Genomic DNA, 21,113 nt, shown 5'->3' with positions numbered 1-21,113 from the left:
TGCTCTTGTTACTATTTTTTCGTAATAAACATAACCAGAGAGGTAAAGGATCTATACTCTTACTGAATTTCTTAACCACAAAACTGTTTTGGAAGGCAAAAGGGGCAAGGACGCTAGGTGTTTATGAGCAAACCTACAAAATGCCAATTTTATGGAACCCCGAATGCACTTTCGGCTCTGCCCTAGTGTTGCATCGTGAATTTAATTACCTGGGGACTTTACCAAGCTGCTCTTTCAGTTCTGGCCTGTGTTAATTCAGGAATTCTTATCTGAAAAGGAACACCTCCTTTTTCAACCACGCCCTGTGCGCTTTGAATCCTAGTATTATCTCCATTTTCTTCCTGCTGTTCAAGTGTGTGAGCAGGCATTTCCTCTCCTCAAGGGAAGATGTGTAGGATTTTGTCAGCGCGGCGTCACAGGGAGACGAGGCAGTCGTGGGAATTCACTGAGCTGACGACTGCGCTGAAGGCACAAAGCCTCGTGACGTCGCTCGTCGCTCGCACCTGCTCGGTTGGGTATTTTACTCTCGCTGTCCAAGCAGCGGGCAGCAGCGAGTCTCTGGCTCCGTCCTCCGTGGGGGAAGATCTGGGCTCTGGAGCCAGGGTAAGAATGGAAGCAGTCTGGGAAAGGAAATGACCAAGGCTTGGGAGGTGGGGTGAAGACGATAAAGATCTGTGAGGTGAGGGGTCTTCTGGTCCTCCGTGCCTCTTCTGACACCCTGGTGGGCACATCCGCTGATTCAGTGCAGGTGGACAGCTTTCAGTTTTGTTGATTATCCCCGAGGCACCGAAGACTTTCAACGTGCCTCTCCTCGATGTTTATCCTATTGGAGCTCTACGGGTCTTAAAAGATTAATCATTACATTTACATGAAATGCTCTGAATCTTAGCAGAAGCCTAAAGTCATTTGTAAATGAGGGCTTCACGAGGTCAAATGAAGAACCTCAGTTTATTTGTGTTTTGAATACACCGTTATTAGAAACTGTGTATTGCAAACAATTAGACTTATGGCCATTGACTCTTCTGGACTATATGTCATCTACTGGCTTCCAGGAAAAGACATGAAGACGTATAAGTATGACCCCAAATCCATGTAGTAAATGCTTACTATGTGGGTGACTACTTACAGAAATTATCTTCTAAAGAGTATATATATATTTTCTGGGGGCGGGGGGGGGGTGGCAGGCGCCTGGGTGGCTCAGTCCCTTCAGCGGGGATTCTTGATTTTGCACAGGTCATGATCTCAGGGTTGTGGGATGGAGCCACTGTGGGCTCCATGCTCAGTGCTAGGGATCTGCTTGTGCCTCTCCCTCTGTTCTCCCCCTATCCCCATCGTGTTATCTCTCTCTTTCTCGTTTCTTCTCAAATAAATAAAATAAAATCTTAAAAAAAAATTTTTTTAAAGAGTGTATAAAGATTTGGGAGTCTGGAAGATATGTTGTGATGTTCTAAGAAAGTCAAGTGAACTTCTTTAAGAAGCCTACTTCTTTGTTATTTGAAAGAAATACCAAGATATTAAAACATAATCTGATCTCAGAAGGATATTATGGTCTTAATTGGTGAGATCAAATAAATACAGGAAAATATTAGGGTAATACTAAAATACAGTTGTTTTAAGTTTGTGACAGATTATTGATATTACCTCTTTATTCTTCCCATCTTTATTTTAAATATTACCTTTTTCCTTGTTCTAGGATTATGAAACTGAACACCATGGTCTTCCTACAGACACTTTAGAACTATGCCATCTCAGCCTTAAAACACCTGCAAAAAGGGCCCAGTACTTTTCCATTAGTAAGTAGCAAGGGAAAAAAATGGCAGCAAACTTTACTACGTATGATTGTGGGTTTTGTCATTGCTTTCACTGATGCAACAAAGATGATTATGGGTTGGGTGAATGAGGGTGGGGAAAGGAGAGTGATGAGAGGAATATGTGGCATCTTGGTCTATTCAAGTATGGATTGTGGGTCATCTAATGCAATTCCATTGAATGATTGAGCAATACAAAATTATCAGGCTAATATGTATGTCTGTCAGTGAGCTGATAAGGATACAACAGCCCAGATGTTAGATCATTTTCTTAAAGTTAGCCAGAAGATTTCCAGTAGAAGTGGACCTTGAACATTTGAATCTCTGATTAGATTATGCTGATTTTTTTTCCCTATGATACCTGGAAGTAAAAACAGGTCTTAAAAACATTTCTAAAATTAGCAATTTAAAATCAAACAACATGCATTCATGGAAAGATCTTATGAACTCAGCAAACTACTACACATTGTAAAGGATCATAATAAAAATATTAATAATTTCTATTTATTATTATTTGTCAGGCATTGTATTAAGGGTTTTATGTATATCATGACAATCATTTTTCAAAGCAAAGTTCTTGATATAATAATCCACATTTTACAGAAGAGAAAATTGAAGCTCAGAATTTCTCAGAACTGATGGTTTCCAAAGACTATGCTCTTAAGCAATAAGTGATAGAAAGTTGGTAACTGGGAAGTAAAATAAAGCTGAGCCACATGAATTCAGCTGTAAGGTAGGATCCCAGTTACCTTCACAGTGATTAACCAGTTTTCAGTGGTTATTATAAAAATATGAAGCCAGAAAAGCAGTATCCAGATTTTAGTGTGCTTGGGAAGAAGGGAGGGCTGGTCAGAGAGGGAAAGCATGCTGTATTAACTCATGTTAAAGAGATACCACCTTACACAGGTCAGAATGTCTAGAATGAACGACTCAGGAAACAGCAGATGTTGGTGCAGATGTGGAGAAAGGGTAAACCTTTCACACTGTTGGTGGGATTGCAAACTGGTGCAGCCACTCCAGAAAACCGTATGGAAGTTCCTCAAAAAGTTAAAAATAGAGCTACCCTGTGACCCAGCAATTGCACTACTGGTATTTTTCCAAAGAATACAAACAGTGATTCGAAGGGGCGTATATGCCCCAATATATATAGCAGCAATGTCCTCAATAGCCAAAATATGGAAAGAGCCCAGATGTCCATCAACAGATGAATGGACAAAGAAAATGTGTGTGTGTGTGTGTGTGTGTGTGTGTGTGTGTGTATGTGTGTGTGTGTGTATAACTCAGCCATCAAAAAGAATGAAATCTTGCTATTTGCAACGACTTGGATGGAACTAGAGGGCATTATGCTAAGCGAAATAAGTCAGTCAAAGAAAGACAAATATCATATGATTTCATTCTTATGTGGAATTTAAGAAAAAAAACAGATGAACATAGGGGGAGGGAAGGAAAAATAAAATAAGATAAAAACAGAGAGGGAGGCAAACTGTAAGAGACTCTTAACTATAGGAAACAAACTGAGGGTTGCGGGAAGGGCGGTGGGTGAGGGAATGGGGTAACTCAGTGATGGACATTAAGGAGGGCATGTGATGGAATAAGCACTGAGTGTTATATGCAACTGATAATCACCAAATTCTGCCTCTGAAACTAATAATACAGTATATTTAATTAAACTGAATTGAAATAAAAAGTTAAAAAAAAGAAGTGGTATGTGTACAGTCTTTGGAAATGCTTTTCTAAAGGATAAAAAAAGAACCTCCCAGTGTTGTGAAAAAAATAAACGGTAGAATTGAAACTAAGTTAAATGTAAAAATAAATGTGAAGAATAAGACTGAAGGTAATTGATGAAATCTATTGCCACCTTGACATCACAATTTCAAATTCTTTTCATAGTATGTTCTAAAATTATTGGTTGTTCTTTCGCTTGTGTTTTAATACAGCGGTTGAATAAACAGATAATCTACTTTCATAAAAAAGGCAGTTTGTAACAATTAATGTAATATGCAAAAACTATTGAATTGTACACTTTTAATGAGTGAATTTTATGGTATGTAAATTAGATCTCAATAAAGTTTGTCTTTTTAAAAACTTAAAAAAAATGCTATATGGAAACCAAATAATATCAAAAGCCATATCAGAAAACTGGGAATGAAATTTGAAGATACTGGTATGAAAAATTCTGTTTCAGAAATTTATTGACTTAGATTTCCTTGCACAACCAGAATTTGCTAAAACAGAACAGATGTAACAAAAATCATACTCTAATCTCTTATCCACCTTCCTTCTTTCTACAGATAAAACAAACACTTCATCCAGCTCTGAGAACCAACAGTAAGTGATAACTCATTTATTTTGATGTGAACACTGTGTCAATCATTTTTGTATTGCCAATGGTAAAATTATATATTTAATACATTTATCCATGATTTTCAAAACTTTATGGATAAATTTTTATTAAGGGAATCAAGTTAATTTTACTCTAGTCACTTTATCAAGTTAAAAATTTAATTCTTTACATTTCATCTTAGATAATATAAATAATTCTCAGGTTTATGACTTTGAAACAACAATTCTAGAGCTATCTTTACTAGAAGAAATGTAAAGGTATGACAAATTGTGTATATTATGATTTCTACTATGAACATGTATGATTATGTACGAATACAGGGATTGTTAAAATAAGGATAAGAGTGCCTCCAGTGTACTACAGAATGATTGCTTTTCTCGGGTGAAACTATGTCCCTTTCAATGTGCATTGCCTTTGACGTTATGCTTGGTAGAAGGCTAATTTCTGAAGTCACTTAGGAGCTTACCACTGGCATAGGTAAATTAACTGTTCTAACACTCAGTTTCTTTAGCTGTAAAATACGGGCATACCCACTGAAGTATGATGATGAAAATAGACAAAATTTTGCATTACATGGTCAGTAAATGTTCAGTCTTCTCCCTTCTATGAGCACATTATTGAGGATAAAGGGAATCCATGGAGCAGGTACCAATTGTTTACTATTTACAAATCAATAAGGCCTAAGAAGTGGCACAGATAAATTGTTTACATTATCCTCTCTCTTCAAGAATTTGGGAGCACCAACCTCACACGAAGAAAACAAATCAATATGCATTCCTCTAGTTTACAAAGTGAGTAATGGATATGACTAGCGGCCAGAAGATGAGTGCTTTTTAAAAATTTAGTGGGCTTGTTGCTTCATTTAAAGGACAAAGAATTGTTTTGACATGTTGAGAAAAGACAACAGAGGCAACCCATTGCCGAGTATCTTTTAAAAAGTTAGTGAGGATATTAAACAACTTTTGTACCAAATCATGGATTCAGCAAATTTAAACAGGCTTAATTTTCAATATATTACTTGTATTTTATTTTTTTTATACAGGGAAATTTGAGATATAGACAAGTATAAGTAATAAAATCAAAACAACTTTCAATCCCTCCGTCAGGGAAATAATCACTAATAAAGTGTTTGCATATTTATTTTTTTAGATTTATCTATTTATTTTAGAGAGAGAGGGAGAGAACGTGTGTGAACATGCACCCGTGGGGCAGAGTGCAGAGGGGGAGGTAGATACGAAACAAGCAGGCTCCACGCTGAGCACAGAGCCCAACATGGGGCTCAATCTCATGACCCCGAGATCACGACCTGAGCTGAAATCAAGAGTTGGATGCTTAACTGACTGAGCCACGCAGGCTCCCCTGTACGTTTATTTCTGTGTAATCATAACCTTGGAATCTTGAGTAGAGTCATGTATAAATAAAAGGACAAACAGTTCTACTTCTTATAGAGCAGAGCAAACCAAGACATGGTGCATGCTGAAAATAATCTTTTCCCCAAAACTGGAATAAATAATCAATACAGCATCCTAATGAACTCTGAAGAAATCTGTTTTTTCCGCATGTTTAATGAACTTAGGAACAACAGAGCTGGGCAGAAATATGATGACATGTCCCTAGCTTTTATATGTATACTTCGAAGGCATCAGGCAGGTGTTTCAGTTTATTTTTTATCGTCCCTATCAATGACCAAGTTCGTTCCGCTGTGATTCTACTGACACCAATAACAATCCTCTCTTGCTACATTTTTTATGAATTTGGGAGTTATAGTTCCTTTCAACTAACCAAGATCACTTCATTGGCTTTTCCTCAGAGTCAAAGGTCTGTGTACTACGTGTTTTAATGCAGATTTTTGTTCTCTTTGACTTCCTTCCCAGAAATGGCTTTATTCCCAATAGTGGTGTTTCTGGCTGCTGTGTTGCTTCCAACTATACCCACAGAAGGAAAGGTAAAGTTAAATTGGAAAATCTTTCTAAAGCTATCCAACAACTTTGTGGGATGGTGAGGTCCTTTGAGAGTAGAAGGGGAAGAGTGTCTAGTACATCACAAATTACTCATTGGTAGCTCAGATCACTTAGCACAATTATCTAGATGACAGTCTAAGGCTGAGCTCTCCAGTAGCCATTAGTCATGTGTGGCTATTGAACGCTTACAATGTTCTTGAGATCCTTAACTATATCCAGAGAAGGTCACGTTGCCAGATTCTGGGGATTAGGATGTAGACGTATTATTTTTGTAGATTATTAGTCAGCCCATTAAAAGTAAAATTTATTACTTAAAATAATGTCAATACATTTAAAAAATCATATATCATGGTCAAGTAGGATTTATTCCCAGAAACAACAGTGGTTCAATATTTGCAAAACAATCAATGAAATATGTCACATGAATAAGACAAAGGATAAAAAAAATACAATAATTTCAATAGATACAGAAAAAGCATTTGACAAAGCACAACATCCATTCATCATAAAAAGCCTCTGCAAAGTAGGTCTAGAGGGAACATACCTCAACATAATGAAGGCCTTATGTGAAAAATTCACAGCCAACATCATACTCAATAGTGAAAAACTGAGCACTTTCCCCCCGAGGTCAGGAACAAGACAAGGATGTCTACTCTCATCACCTTTACTCAACAGAGTCCTAGAAGTCCTAGCCACAGCAGCTAGAAAACATAAAGAAATAAAAGGCATCCAAATTGGTAAGGAAGAAGTCAAACTCTCACTATTTGCACATGACATGATACTCTATGTAGAAAACCCGAAAGACTCCACCAAAGTACTACGAGAACTGATATGTGAATTCAGTAAAGTCATAAGATACAAAACCAGTGCATAGAAATCTGTTGCATTCCTATACGCTAATAATGAAGCAACAGGAAGTGAAAATAAGAGAAGAATTCCATTTATAATTGCACCCAAAACAGGTAAACATCAAGGAATAAACTTAACCAAAAAGATGAAAGGCCAGTACTCTGAAAACCATAAACCACTGATGGAAAGAAATTCCTGATGATGCCAAGAAATGGAAAGACATTCCATGCTCATGGGTTGGAAGACCAAATATTGTTAAAATGTCTATACTACCCAAAATAATTTATAGATTTCATGCAATTCCTATCAAATACCAACAACATTTTTCACAGACTAGAACAAAGAATCCTAAAATTTCTATGGAACCACAAAAGACCTCAAATAACCAAAGCAGTCTTGGGGGGGGGGAAACAAAACTGACAGTATCACAATTCATAACATTACAAGTTACATTACAAAGCTCTAGTAATGAAAGCAGTAGTCCTGGCATAAAAACAGACACATAGGTCCGTAGAATAGAACAGAAAATCCAGAAATAAATCCACAATTATATGGTCAATTAATCTCTTCGACAAAGGGGGAATGAATATAGAATGGGAAAAGGTCTCTTCAACAAATGGTGTTAAGAAAACACATTGCAGCCACATGCAAATGAATGAAACTGGACCACTTTCTTGTACCATACACAAAAGTAAACTCATAATGGATTAAAGACCTAAATGTGACACCTGAAACCATAAGAATTGTAAGAGAGAGCACAGGAGGTAGAGTCTCTGTCATTGGCTCTAGGAACATTTTTCTAGATCTGTCTCTTGAGGCAAGGGAAAGAAAAGCAAAAATAAACTATTGGGACTACAACAGTATAAAAAGCTTCCACACAGCAAAAGAAAGAGTCAACACTAAAAAGCAGCCCCCTGGGTGGGCAAAGATATTTGCATATGACATATCTGATAAAGGGTAAACATCCAAAATATTTAAAGAACTGCTACAACTCAACACATACGTGAAGACAATTCAATTAAAAATGGACAGAATACATGTACAGACATTATCCATAGAAGACCTATGGATGGCCAAGGGACACATGAAAGGATGCTCAGTGGAACTCATCATCAGGGAAATACAAACCAAAACCACAATGAGATGTCACCTCACACCTGTAAAAATGGCTAAGATCAACAACACAAAAAACAACTTATTGGCAAGGATGTAGAGAAAAAGAAACCATTGTACATTGTTGGTGGAAATGCAAACTGGTGCAGCCACTGTGGAAAACAGTATGGAGGTTTCCCCAAAAAATTAAAAATAGAATTACCATAGGCTCCAGTAATTTCACTACCAGGTATTTACACAAAGTATATGAAAATACTAATTAGAAAAGATATATGCACCCCTATGTTCATTGCAGCATTATTTACAATAACCAAACTATGGAAGCAACCCACATGTGCACTGATAGATGAATGGATAAAGAAGATGTCATATAGATATAGGATAGATAGGTAGATAGATAGATAGTGATAGATAGAATAATCTATATATATATAAATGTATATAATGTGTATATATATAATGAAATATTATTCAGCCATAAAAAAGAATGAAATCTTGCCATTTGCAACAACATGGATAGAGCTAGAGAGTATAGTGCTAAGCAAAATAAGTCAGAGAAAGACAAATAGCATATAATCTCACTTATATGTGCAATTTAAGAAACAAAACAAATGAGAAAAGGAAAAGAGAGAGAGAGAGGGAAACCAAGAAACAGACTATTAACTATACAGAACAAATAGATGGTTACCAGAGGGGAGATGGGGGAGGGGGTGGGGGAAATAGGTGATGGGGATTAAAATTTGCACTTACCATGATGAAATAACACTTAAAAATTGCAAAATAAATTAATATCACTTGATTGTTTTACTTTTTTAAGGTGACAACCAAAAAGTTAAAATTACATGTCATGCTTGAATTATTTTTCTAATGGATGCACAGGTCTATGATTTATAAAGCTAATGATAGTCCTCTCCCCAAGAGATCTTTTCCCATTTATTTTATCTAATGTGCTTCAGTGTGATCTCAAAGAAAATTAACAATAACATAGCCTTAAATTAGCACAACTTCATGTATCACCACGTTTAATTTTCATCATTACTCACCGTTATACCTATTTTTTACATTAAAAAAATCTACCTCTGAAAGTCTTAGTGTTTGTTTTGCTTTCTAAATCATGCTCAAAAACTTGGTATGTGAGAGCCCAACTCTTGAGTTCAAATCTTCTAATTTGAATAAACTACTTTACTTAAATAATCCCAAAACGAAGATCAATCATCCTCTTCAGTGATTGGAGGGTAGGTGTCCAGATAAGGTGTCTATATCTTGAACAGAAAATCTCTGAATGTGAGGAACTCTGGTCGTTGTTATTTCCCTATCTCTAACTCTGGGCATACAGGAAGACATCCTGGAACCAGAGACTGCTAGGACTAGAACTCATCAGACCAGAGAATTCTCACACTGGGTGAAAACTCATCTGGCATTCAGAAATACAGATTGTAATAAAATAAATCATAATATCTACCATAATAGGAATAATTTTACTAGCTTTGAACTCCTGAACAATCTTTCTCTAAATGCTTTCTGAATATATTATTTCTCTAAATACAGACTGCATCAGGTCAAAGTTCCTTTAAAGTCTAGGATGAATCTTGAGCCCCACCCTCATCCCACCTGCTGCAACCTGATCAAATATGAATGAATATGTCTTAATGTTGTGTGCCTTTGTAGTTATAAAATATTATCACTCATATGTCTAGAAGAATCACAGAGAAGGTACAGGAAACCACATGGGGCAGAAAATAGAGAATCTGATTAGCAAACATTTAACAGTGCAAAAGGGCAAAATATATCTCTCTTTTAAATAATTTTATAAACAAAGCCCAGGAAACGGACCAGAGAAATAACAGGGGATTGGGAAGGGCCATGAAAGAAGAAAAAGCACGTTAAGAATTATCTTGAAACTAGAAATTGGCATCTGTGACCTCAGAGGAGATTTTAATTTGTCATGCCATTAATTTCTTCTGCCTTCTCAAAGCTTCAAATTATTTCTTTCCTATTTGTCACAGCTTTGGCTCAGGTTCATTGGCAATGCTTAACAACTAATATTGACTTGAACTGAATGCTCTTAAAATGATCTTTGTTCCCTCGAATTCGCTTATTCACTCTTAAGTGCAATTTTAACAAATGTTAAGAAGATAACCCTAATTTTATTTCCCTTTAGGATCCATCCTTTACTGCTTTGCTAACCACTCAAACGCAAGTCCAAAAAGACATTGTAAATAAACACAATGAACTAAGGAAATCGGTCTCTCCACCTGCCAGCAACATGCTAAAGATGGTAAGAGGCAGTGATAAAGGCTAGTGGTGTGAACCAGCAGTGATAAGATCAGGCAGCTGGTAACTGGCATCTCTTACGAACTTTGTGCTTACAAAATTTTGCTTCCATTCTGTTATTTCATTTGAGCTGTGTTATGGGCACGGCAGAAATTAATTTTCCTTTATAATGGTTAAATAATTTGTCAAGGTTACAGGGCTATTAAGTTGGGAAGGCAAAATTCGAAGCCAGATCTTCAGACATCAAAGGCGAAGCCATTGCACTTTTTGTTCACTTTCTGCCCTAGTCTAAAATAAAGGAGGTCCCTTTCTTTCATGTATTTTATTTTTTTTTAAGTAATCTCTATGCCCAACATGAGGCTCAGACTCAGGACCTGAAGAGTCCTTTGGGTAAATATGAGCCCACCTTCCACAGCATAGTTCATAAATGCTAGATTATCTCCCATTTGAATGCAATGGGCTGCAAGTGGAATGGGGAATAATCTAGGTCCATTTATTATGAAGGAAATATAATTCAAAGACTTCCCATGTTGAGTATTTAGAGTAGCCCCATTACTAAAAATCCTATGTGTGGTTCCTGTACTATCATAAATTGTCAGATATTATATTAGATAATTTCTCTCAGTAGACACTTTATGAACTTCTCTTCATGTGAAAATTTGCACTGGAGCAGATAAACACACACACACACACACATACACACGCACACGCACGCACACATATATATACCCTTAACAAAAAGGTCTTTTCATACCACTGACAATCAGTTAATATATCTTTAGAAGTTTAAAGTAGTGCAAATCAACTCCCAATCAGATTATAAACCATACCCTTCATTGGAGTTGAATCTTTAATTGTATTTTTTTTCTTGTGACATTTAGGAATGGAACAGAGAAGCAGCAGCAAATGCCCAAAAGTGGGCAAACAAGTGCACTTTAGAACATAGCGCGGCAGAGGACAGAAAAACCAGTAAGTAAATGAGTATTTTTTGAATATATGAACAAGTAAAATAATATTGGAAAAGTAAATAGAATGGAAAACATTCTGGGGTGTTATAAGAAGACTTAGCGAATAAATGTGGCTTATAATGCTCTACGTATTTATTATTTTTTTATTTTTATTTTTTGAAGAGGGAGTCTGAGCGGGGGATGGGGAGGAGGGAAGGGGCAGAGGGAGAGGGAGAAAGATAATCCGAAGCAGACTTCATGCCCACTGTGGAGCCTTATATGGGGCTTGATTTAACACCCTGAGATCATGACCTGAGCCAAAATCAAGAGTTGGATGCTTAACCGACTGAGCCACCTACGTGCCCCCATACTCTTCTTTTTAAAATCAAAATATCTGTAGAAGAAGAGAGAATTATAGGTACCATTTTGTGCTTGTTGATTGTTTACATTATGCAAATAATGGGTGGCACAGCGGTTGAGCGGTTGAGCGGTTGAGCGTCTGCCTTCGGCTCAGGGCGTGATCCCGGCGTTGTGGGATCGAGCCCCACATCAGGCTCTTCCGCTATGAGCCTGCTTCTTCCTCTTCCATTCCCCCTGCTTGTGTTCCCTCTCTCGCTGGCTGTCTCTATCTCTGTCGAATAAATAAATAAAATCTTTAAAAAAAAAAAAGATGCTTTATCTTAAAAAAAAAAAAAAAGAAGTCAATCCTCTGGGCAGCATCTGGAAATTTGTGGCACTGGATGCCCAGGCCAACTTTTTCTCACTCCAGGGAGAAACAGGCAGCTATGGTGGTTGCTTGCTCTGTGCTAAGCTGGCAAGATGAGCCATGGCATCTACCACCCAAACTACCGTCTCTGTTCTCCCCCAGGGAGTAATATTGTAACTACACCAAACCCATCAGAGCTTCAAGACAAGCAAGAGAGATTTCAGTTCTTCAGGCAGCCCTGGAGAAACTGGAGCATAGGACACACCGATCAACTCTGCTTCCCCAGGAGAAAGCTGGGAACTAAGATTTTTCATTTGCTTGCTCTGTGCTGAGCCAAGGGGAGGAGATGTGGCATCTACCAGCCCAAGCCACCATCTCCATTCTCCTCCAGATGGCTAGCCTGTGTCTGACTGTCAGAGCTCCAAGACTACCAAGACAGAAGCCAGCCATCTGGGGAGTTTCCTTACAGAAGGCTGGATGCTGACCAACTCCTTTCCCCTGGGAGAAACTGAGGGCTAGGGGACCTCTTCCTGATCATATGGCAGGCACTGTGCTGAGGGTAGGCATTCTAGCAAAAGTGTCCCAGTTTCCCTACTGGCTTCAGTGAGTCTGGGTTCATATTCTCCCAGGGTCTAGGAGCCTTTCAGTTAGCTTTAGATTTCCCACAAGGGCGATTTGTTTGGAAATCGAGGCTGAATCAGAGTGTTTGTTAGGGGAAGGAGAGTCCAGGGCTTCTTTACTCCACCATCTTGCTGATGTCACCTTCTGCAAGGCTCTTCTTGCCTAGTTCTCTGAGAAAGATTTGGCCTTATGACATTCTGATTTAGTGATTAAGAGAGAATGCAAAAGCTTCGAAATCTGCCATCCCTCCTGATGTCAGTTGTCTGTTAATTTGGGCTCTTATAGACTGCCTGTAGAACTCTTTTTCCAAGTTCACACAAATCATAATCATAAATATTTAGACAGGGTCCAATATGTGAAAAATCTCTGATGGGGGTGGGTAAGAGGAAAAGAAAAACAATAAAAGTTGGTCACAGCCTTTTGCAAATTTACAGTACAAAGCTGAGAGCACAAGCGTCATTACAATGTGAAGAATTTAGCAAAAAGAGAATGCTACTCTGATAATCCAGAGGATTTTTGAAGCATAAGGTCTTCTTAACATGTACAAAGTTTTGCATGTTGATGCCAGCCTCTGTGTCCTAGACAGATTTTTGTTTTGTTTTGTTTTTAGGTTTATTGATTTTAGACAGAAAGAGTGTGTGTGAGCAAGGGGAAGGGCCGAGACAGAGAGAGAAAGAATCCTCAAGCAGACTTCCGGCTGAGTGGGAAGCCTGTTGCAGAGCTAGGTCTCAGGACCCTGAGATCAAGACCTGATTTGAAATCAAGAGTCAGCCTCTTAACCCGCTAAGCTAGCCAGGTTCCCCTAGACAGATCTCTCTTCTGTTCAGCTTTAGGGCTGAGAAGGACAGAAGCCCTTTTATTATGTACTAAGAGTTACAAGTATAGGCACTGTGTTTGAAGGGCAACATCCTTGTGTTCCTGTAGTTGATTTTTTTTTTTTTTTTTTTTGCCATTGCATGTTTTATTGCTTCCTCAAAAATGATCCGTTTCTCTTTAGGTACGAAATGTGGTGAGAATCTCTATATGTCAAGTTACCCTGCTCCATGGTCAGATGCAATCCAAAACTGGTATGAGGAGAGCCGTAATTTTGTCTATGGTGTGGGACCTAAGAGTTCTGATGCAGTTGTTGGACATTACACCCAGGTAAGACAAACAAATGAAAATACTTCTACCACAAATGCTCTAATATGAAAGCATCTCTAAGTTATGACCAAGCCCAATGTTCAATTTGGGTAAGAGCCTGAATAGATGTAATAGTCGTGGCATTGGCTGGTACTTCTAGAGCTGTCATTTTTTTCCATCACTTGCAAAACTCTTGGTAAGGAAACATATTCTGTACTTTTTCAAACTTAGAAATGGATAAAACAGTGAAGGTACATTAAGATATAATATTTTAAAATTTATGATTTGCTTCAATAACTGAAGTAAATATTTTCAAATGTACTTGGCTACAGACTATAATAGTATCATTTTTTCAGTTTTACATTTGCTACTATTTTTTTTTCAATATTTTCTCGCTTCTTTAATGTACTTTCATATATTCCTTCTTGGAATTGTAGCTTGTTTGGTACTCTTCTTACCGCGTTGGATGTGGAATTGCCTATTGTCCCAATCAAGAGAGTCTAAAATACTACTATGTTTGCCAATATTGTCCTGTGTAAGTATATACTTAGTGTTTCATGCAATAATCCTATGTGCAATTTAATATTTTAAAATTCTTATATAGTTAACAAATGAATATAAAATATATTTCAGTAAAGGGAAGGAATAATTCCTTTAATATTTTTTAAATTGATGCATAGCTCATACACAATGTCACATCAGTTTTAAGTGTATAACATAGTGACCGGTCTATACTTTATGCTATGCTTACCACAACTGTAGCTATCAGCAGTCACCATAAAATGCTATTACAACTTTTTTTTTTACTTTTTTAAAGATTTTTATTTATTTATTTATTTGTCAGAGACAGTGCACAAGGAGAGGGAGTGGCTGAGAGGGAGAAGCAGGCTCCCCACTGAGCCTGATGTGGGACTCAATCCCAGGACCCTGGGATCATGACCTGAGCCAAATGCAGACGCCTAACTGACGGAGCCACCCGGGCATCCCATGCTATTATAACTATTACAATACTATTGGCTATAGTCCTTTTGCTGTAGTTTCCATCTCCATGACTTATTTATTCCATAACTGGAAGCCTGTACCTCCCACTGCCTTTCCACTATTTTGCCCACTCCCCCGTCGCTGCCCATCGCTGCCCCTCTGTCAAATATCAGTTTATTCTTGTACTTATGGTCTGTTTCTGCTTTTTATTTATTATTATTATTATTTTGTTTTTTAGAATCCCCAGTAAAGTGAAATCATATGGTATCTGTCTTTCTCTGTCTAACTTATTTCACTGAGCATAATACTCTCTAGGTCCATCTAGATAGAATAAATCTTTGAAAATGCCTTTGAGGTTGAGATACATTCAATCTATTAGGGAACAGGCCAGGTTCTCAATTCCAAGTATAAAACCTGAAACTCTCCTTCCTCAGTTATAAAGTGACATCTTTTCTCTCAGCCGCCTTTCCCTTGGGCTCACAGATATTCTGTGCGCATGGCTAGCGTGGATTTCTCTAGATTTGATATCATCCGTTCTCACCAACTTCACACTTTAGCAGGGTGGCAGCTTGATGGTTAAGCAAGGGATGGTAGTGGTGTGGCAAGTAGGGGATGGCAGATTGTGATTTCAGCTCTTCCTGCTAAAATGTTCCTTGCCCTGCTTATCTAAAAAACTACCTACATTATTACCATCACAGATGGTTCGTTCCTTTGCGTCTTAAAGGTTTTTCAAGAGAGCTTTAATGTACTTCAGAGTCCAGAAAAGAAGAACATCTACAGGGGTGCCTGGGTGGCACAGCGGTTAAGCATCTGCCTTCGGCTCAGGGCGTGATCCTGGCATTTATGGGATCGAGCCCCACATCAGGCTCTTCCGCTATGAGCCTGCTTCTCCCACTCCCCCTGCTGTGTTCCCTCTCTCGCTGGCTGTCTCTATCTCTGCCGAATAAATAAATAAAATCTTAAAAAAAAAAAAAAAGATCTTCAGTCTTTGTTTTTCAGAAGTTTTCACAAAATCTCCATAATGAACCATCCTTTAAGGTCTTGACCTGTAGCAGGAAATATGTTCTTTCGTCAAGGATTATATTTGAACTTACCCACAATAAATTCTGTGGGTATACTGAAGATCTAATCTCCACTTATCTGTTAACTTTAATTTCTTTTAATCTTTGAAGTTTCTTGCCACTGGAGGCAGGGTGACCCCTAGAACCAAGACTCCTACAGGATTTATTTTGAGACTGTAGATAACCCGAGCATATGGATCTCCAGTGTGAGAAGTATGACCTCCAATGTCATTTTCCTGCAAGCACTTATTAGGGTTTAGTAGAAAGAATTGAGAGGGTCTAGGGAGAATGTATCCAAACTCACTGGCTGGCTGTAAGAAAGAAGGGTCTGGAGCCAGGTATCTGAAGTGAGAGTTGGAGTGAATAATGAGGGAAAGCAGGGGTGAGAGAACTTCCAGAACATGTTTGTGTCTATCTCACATTTTCCAGGGACTCACACATGGTCAGTTATATTCTCTGCAGGGAGTGAGATTCAGATGCATGGCATTGTGTTCTTGGCCCACTTGACACTATTGAGATTTGGACTCGTATTTCAAATAAATTAAGTGGCCAATAAATAATGATCACCAGCAAGTTGTAAGTTAGTCACTGAAATGTGATCACACTCTGGCTATTCATGCTTGTCAAAATTTTTTAATGAACATTCCCTTTTTGGTAAGTTTAAAAATCTCTCACACACCTCTAGAAGCTCACAGATTTCTTTCTCCCTGCCTGTCCCAGAAACACACACCACTAACTACTTGAATATCACTATCCTCATCTAGAAAGTAAAATACACATAGATGTATATATGTACTGGAGTTTACTCTTTCTAGATTATATCAGAGAAATTTTGTACTTTATTATCTTTCAAATATAAAATGGTATTGTAACATTCAGTCTTCTTTTCCAAACTCCAGCCTCCTGCCCCCCAGGAGCTCTTTTGTCTCTCTAGGGGACAGTTTCTACCTCTAGCTAGCACACTGGGCGATGCTGCCTCACTAATTTGACCAAGTCTACTGGGGGATGAAGAGAGCGTGGCCACATTGAAATATACTTTGAAAACTTTAGACTCCAGTTAATCTGATTTAGTTGCTCTGTCTGAAGAATTATAGTCAAGGAGATGGGTCAATATGCGAAGTGTTTCCTTAATTTGAATGTTACCTGAATTACTCACTGGGAACTGTAATTTTTCAGTTTTTTAACATAACTGAAAGCATTTGTAGTCATGTATATTTGGTAATTTATACTGCCCTTGGGGAGTATAAACTAAACTGTAAAGTAAAAAACATTTGACGTTATGTATTTTAAATTTCAGTGGCAATAATGTGAGTAAAAAGAATACCCCTTACCAACAAGGGACACCTTGTGCCAGTTGTCCTGGTAACTGTGACAATGGACTATGCAGTAAGTTTGAAGTGATCACCTTGCTATTACAATAAAAAGTTGATATTTTATTATCTTTTATGGGTTAAAAAATCTCCTAAAGTAACCAATTTAAATAATATCTTTATGCAGAAAACAAATGTTACTCCATACAGTGTGTTTATATAAACATTTTACACATTTTAGTAAGTTACATACTATTTATAATGAAAAGAATATTACCATACGTAAAATAATGAAAGATCTGTCATCAATGTATTTTTTGTGACTATGCATAGCTCACTAATATTAATTATACATATTTCTGGTAAATAGTTCATTTCATCAAAGTTAGTATGAGTTTGTCAAAAGTCCTATTTTGAAATGCAAATCTATGGGTGTAAGGTCACATTGTAGCTGAATCTAGATAGGCAAACCAAATATTACACTACTTTTGTGCTAATGAGTTCATTATGCTGACTACCTCTTTTTTTTCCTATTGTATAATTGGAATCATAGTGTTTAACTTAATAAATAATCACTTTTCCTACAATTGGATAGTAGTTTACTGCACATTTTTAATGACAAAATCAAATTTGTGTATAGTGTTGGCTCACAGAACCCACAAAAATATTGTTGCAAAAAGAGAGAAAATAAATGTCATATATATAATTTCTAAAGTTGTAATGAATAGAAGTAGAAATAGCTCTTAGCTTTTTATAGTTGGGATACTTGTATTAAAAGTATTATGAATAATAGAGTTGAAAGAATCTAATTCATTGAGATTTTTACCTTTCCAAAGCATTCATCTTTAGTTAGCATTCTTACTGACTGAATTATATAGCTATAATTCAGAATATTGATTATATTAAAGCTATAAATCAGCTAAAGAAGAAAGAAAGTTACATATTTATAGCTCTGCTGAATGCTATTTGGTAAGAACCTTATAATTTATCCTATTATCAATAAGCACTCAATTGCGAGATTTTAAACAAAAGAGTGACAGGGTCAGAACCATGCTTTATAAAGAGCTTTCTAGGAATAGTATGGAAAAACAATTGGATGCAAGCCAGCTAGAAAACCATTGAAAACCATGGGTTAAAAAAAAAAAATCTCTCTACTGCATTACCGACAAAATAAATGAAGAGAATTGGACGGGGTTGGAAAACAAGGAATAGAATAGCCAGTGTTTGTTACCTGTGCCGATTGAGTGCTGGTCAGAAGTAGGGAAGAAGGAATTCAGACTGATCCAGTTCTTGGCCTAAATTACTGAGTAGTCGGAGAGCCATTTCTCTGAGATTGTAGGAGGGTTAGGGTTGGTACAGGGAGACCATACCCAAGAATTGTAATCCATGTGGGTAGTCTGATGAGTTTAGTTTGAGATTTTTTGAATTTGTGTCCCTTGGGGAGGATCCAAGAAGAAATACCAGAAGGAAAGGGGGCATATTATCATGGTTTTGCATCTTTATCATCCCATAGAAATTCCTTTCTCCAGAAAGCAAGCATTGGAGTCTAAAGCAGTGCTGTTCAATAGTATGAAATGAAGGAAATATTCTCCATCAGCATGTGTCTTACAAGTAACCACTAGTCACATGTGGCCTTTGAATATTTGAAATGTGGCTAGTAAAATTAAGGAACTACATTTTTTACTTCATCTAATCTAGAATAATTTAAATTTGAATATCTGCATGTGACTAGTGGTTCCCATACTAGACTCTGCAGGTGTAGAGAGATTTATTTATATTTATTTAACTTTCTTGGCTAAGGGAAAGAAATAGGTCAATTTATTTTGGAAATATATCACCAAGTTCAAAATAAAAAAGTGATAGTTTAATCAGTGAGCTCAACTAAGGCACATGATACGTCCCGCAAGAAAGGGAAGCCCCATCATTGTGTAAGTGATGTTGACTTGTTTTGTCCAGTCCTACCGACCTCATGCACTTTTGAATGTATGGGATTGTTTTGCTGCTACTGAGGAAAATGATAATGAAGAACTCATTTGTTTTTGTCACAGCCAACAGTTGCGAGTATGAAGATCTCCTTAGTAACTGTGATTCCTTGAAGAAAACAGCTGGTTGTGGACATGAATTGCTTAAGGAAAAGTGCAAGGCTACTTGTCTATGTGAAAACAAAATTTACTGAGATGCCCAGTGTGCATTGCACAGCACTAAGTGAGGAGAGTTGCATCATCTTATTGACACATACCACAGGAGAAATTGTAGGCATGTTAGTTACAAATATGGTTCTACTCAGTAATTCATCTTTTTCTCCTGGATCTATAGAAATCTCTTTCATGCAGCGATTTACACTAACAGCATAGTCTATGAGGACAACTTTGGACTTCGATAGAATTTTGGTACTTTAAAGTTAACAAATTGAAGCAAGTTGACAATTTTGAAAGTGCTATAACCATAGACCATCGGTAACTAGAACTTTGGATTAAAATAGAGAAGTACATGTTTCCTGAAACTATGCAAAAAAGAGAGAGAGAGAGACTGTAACATCATTGTCATTCTTACTAGATGAGTTTTTATTTGAATAAAGAATAAATTCAAAAATTGACAGCTACCTTTGTCGCATGGCCTCCTCTTTAAACAAAATTAATTATCTTTTAGAATAAAAAACTCATGTAAGCAACCACATGAATGATGCTTGTGTGATATTTTCTATATTTATAATTCACCCCAGCTAGACTCAGCCCAGATACATGATAATATAATACAAAATTTCCAAAATATTTGTCTATAAAATTAAATTTTAACAAAAACAAGGATCAGCTCTGTTCTTACTTATTTTTTGATATTTTGATCTCCTCCCTACAGGTTTAGTTGACAAATTAAAAGAGGGCATTATCTGACAGTATATACAGATATAGCCTTCCAAGAAAGAAAAAAACAGAACAAAAATAATGATGTTTCAGAGAGACTTATCATTTATAAATTTTTACATGCATTTTCATTTAAGATTGATAACAACAGGGTTAAGTAGGCCCATTTTGTAGATGAGAAAACATACACACACACACACACACACAAATCTAAAAAAGGTGAGAGAGGTGTTGAAAGTCTTCAAGAAATAGGTCTGGCCAGACAGCTGGAGAACCAGCATTAACTACTGATGCCTTCAAGATGAAACAGACTATATGTATTATCCTATACTCATTAAAGAAATTGAATTCACAATTTTAAAGCTTCCCAAAGGGAAATTTCCAGACCCGGATGATTTCAGGGAAGAATTATACCAAATATTTAAAGAACTAACAGTAGTTTACACAATCTCTTCTAGAAAATTCTGTAGGAGGGAATACTCCTCAATTTATTCTTTGAAACTAGTACTATCCTACTCCTAAAACCAGAGATACCGCAAGAGGAAACAAACAAACAAACAAAACCTTACAAATCTATAGCTGTCATGAGCATGGATGAAAATACTCCAAATAAAAATTTAATAAATTAACCCAGCAATTTAGTAAAAGGATAATATACCCTAACCAACTGGAATTTGCCCTATGGATGCAGGGTTGAGCTAACACTTAAAATCAAACTGTGTTCTACTCTATTAGCAAACTAAAGAAAACTGTATGTTTACCTCAATAAATAAAAAGAACAAGCATTTGACAAAATCTAATGTCCAATCGTGATAAAACTCTCAGCAAATCAAAAAGAGAAGGGAAGTTTCTCAACTTGATAAAGGGAAGCTATAAAAAATGTAGAGCTAACACCGTAATGGTGAAAGACTTGATTTTTTTCCCTCTAAGATCAGAAAAAAAGGCAAAGATGTCCACTCTCATCACCAAGCATTATACTAGATCTGGCCAGTCAATCAGATAAGACAAAAGGCATCCAATTAGAAAGGAAGGAGTAAAACTGACCTTATGCACAGAAGAAATGACAGACAAAGTCACCAGTCTGGAAATAGACATACATATACAGTTGACCCTTGAAAAACACAAAGGGGTTGGGGGACACCCTGCGTAGCTGAA

At 37.0% G+C, this 21,113-nt stretch overlaps 1 protein-coding gene across 1 annotated transcript; it reads left to right on the top strand.

Moving 5' to 3' along the window:
* The first annotated feature begins 460 nt into the window (after positions 1 to 460).
* Positions 461 to 19,686, top strand: CRISP2 (cysteine rich secretory protein 2). The gene is made up of 10 exons (XM_011219996.2): positions 461 to 603; positions 1,694 to 1,793; positions 4,100 to 4,136; positions 6,027 to 6,097; positions 10,237 to 10,353; positions 11,231 to 11,318; positions 13,621 to 13,766; positions 14,183 to 14,280; positions 17,085 to 17,173; positions 19,146 to 19,686. Exons 4-10 carry the CDS (start codon positions 6,029 to 6,031, stop codon positions 19,271 to 19,273), a joined length of 735 nt encoding a protein of 244 aa, XP_011218298.1. The 5' UTR covers positions 461 to 603; positions 1,694 to 1,793; positions 4,100 to 4,136; positions 6,027 to 6,028; the 3' UTR covers positions 19,274 to 19,686.
* The last annotated feature ends 1,427 nt before the right edge of the window (positions 19,687 to 21,113 follow it).

This window comes from Ailuropoda melanoleuca, chromosome 19 (assembly GCF_002007445.2).
Source record: "Ailuropoda melanoleuca isolate Jingjing chromosome 19, ASM200744v2, whole genome shotgun sequence".
NCBI classification, from domain to species: Eukaryota; Metazoa; Chordata; class Mammalia; order Carnivora; family Ursidae; genus Ailuropoda; species Ailuropoda melanoleuca.
Note: the sequence above shows the minus strand (reverse complement) of the source record. Positions and strands in the feature narration are given on the sequence as shown.

What these genes read in the sequence shown, in the direction of transcription:
- CRISP2 (XM_011219996.2), top strand. Translation starts at nt 6,029, where the DNA reads ATGGCTTTATTCCCAATAGTGGTGTTTCTGGCTGCTGTGTTGCTTCCA. An exon ending in CTATACCCACAGAAGGAAAG is followed by an intron (nt 6,098 to 10,236) that starts GTAAAGTTAAAT and finishes ATTTCCCTTTAG; the next exon opens with GATCCATCCTTTACTGCTTT. An exon ending in CTGTGACAATGGACTATGCA is followed by an intron (nt 17,174 to 19,145) that starts GTAAGTTTGAAG and finishes TTTTTGTCACAG; the next exon opens with CCAACAGTTGCGAGTATGAA.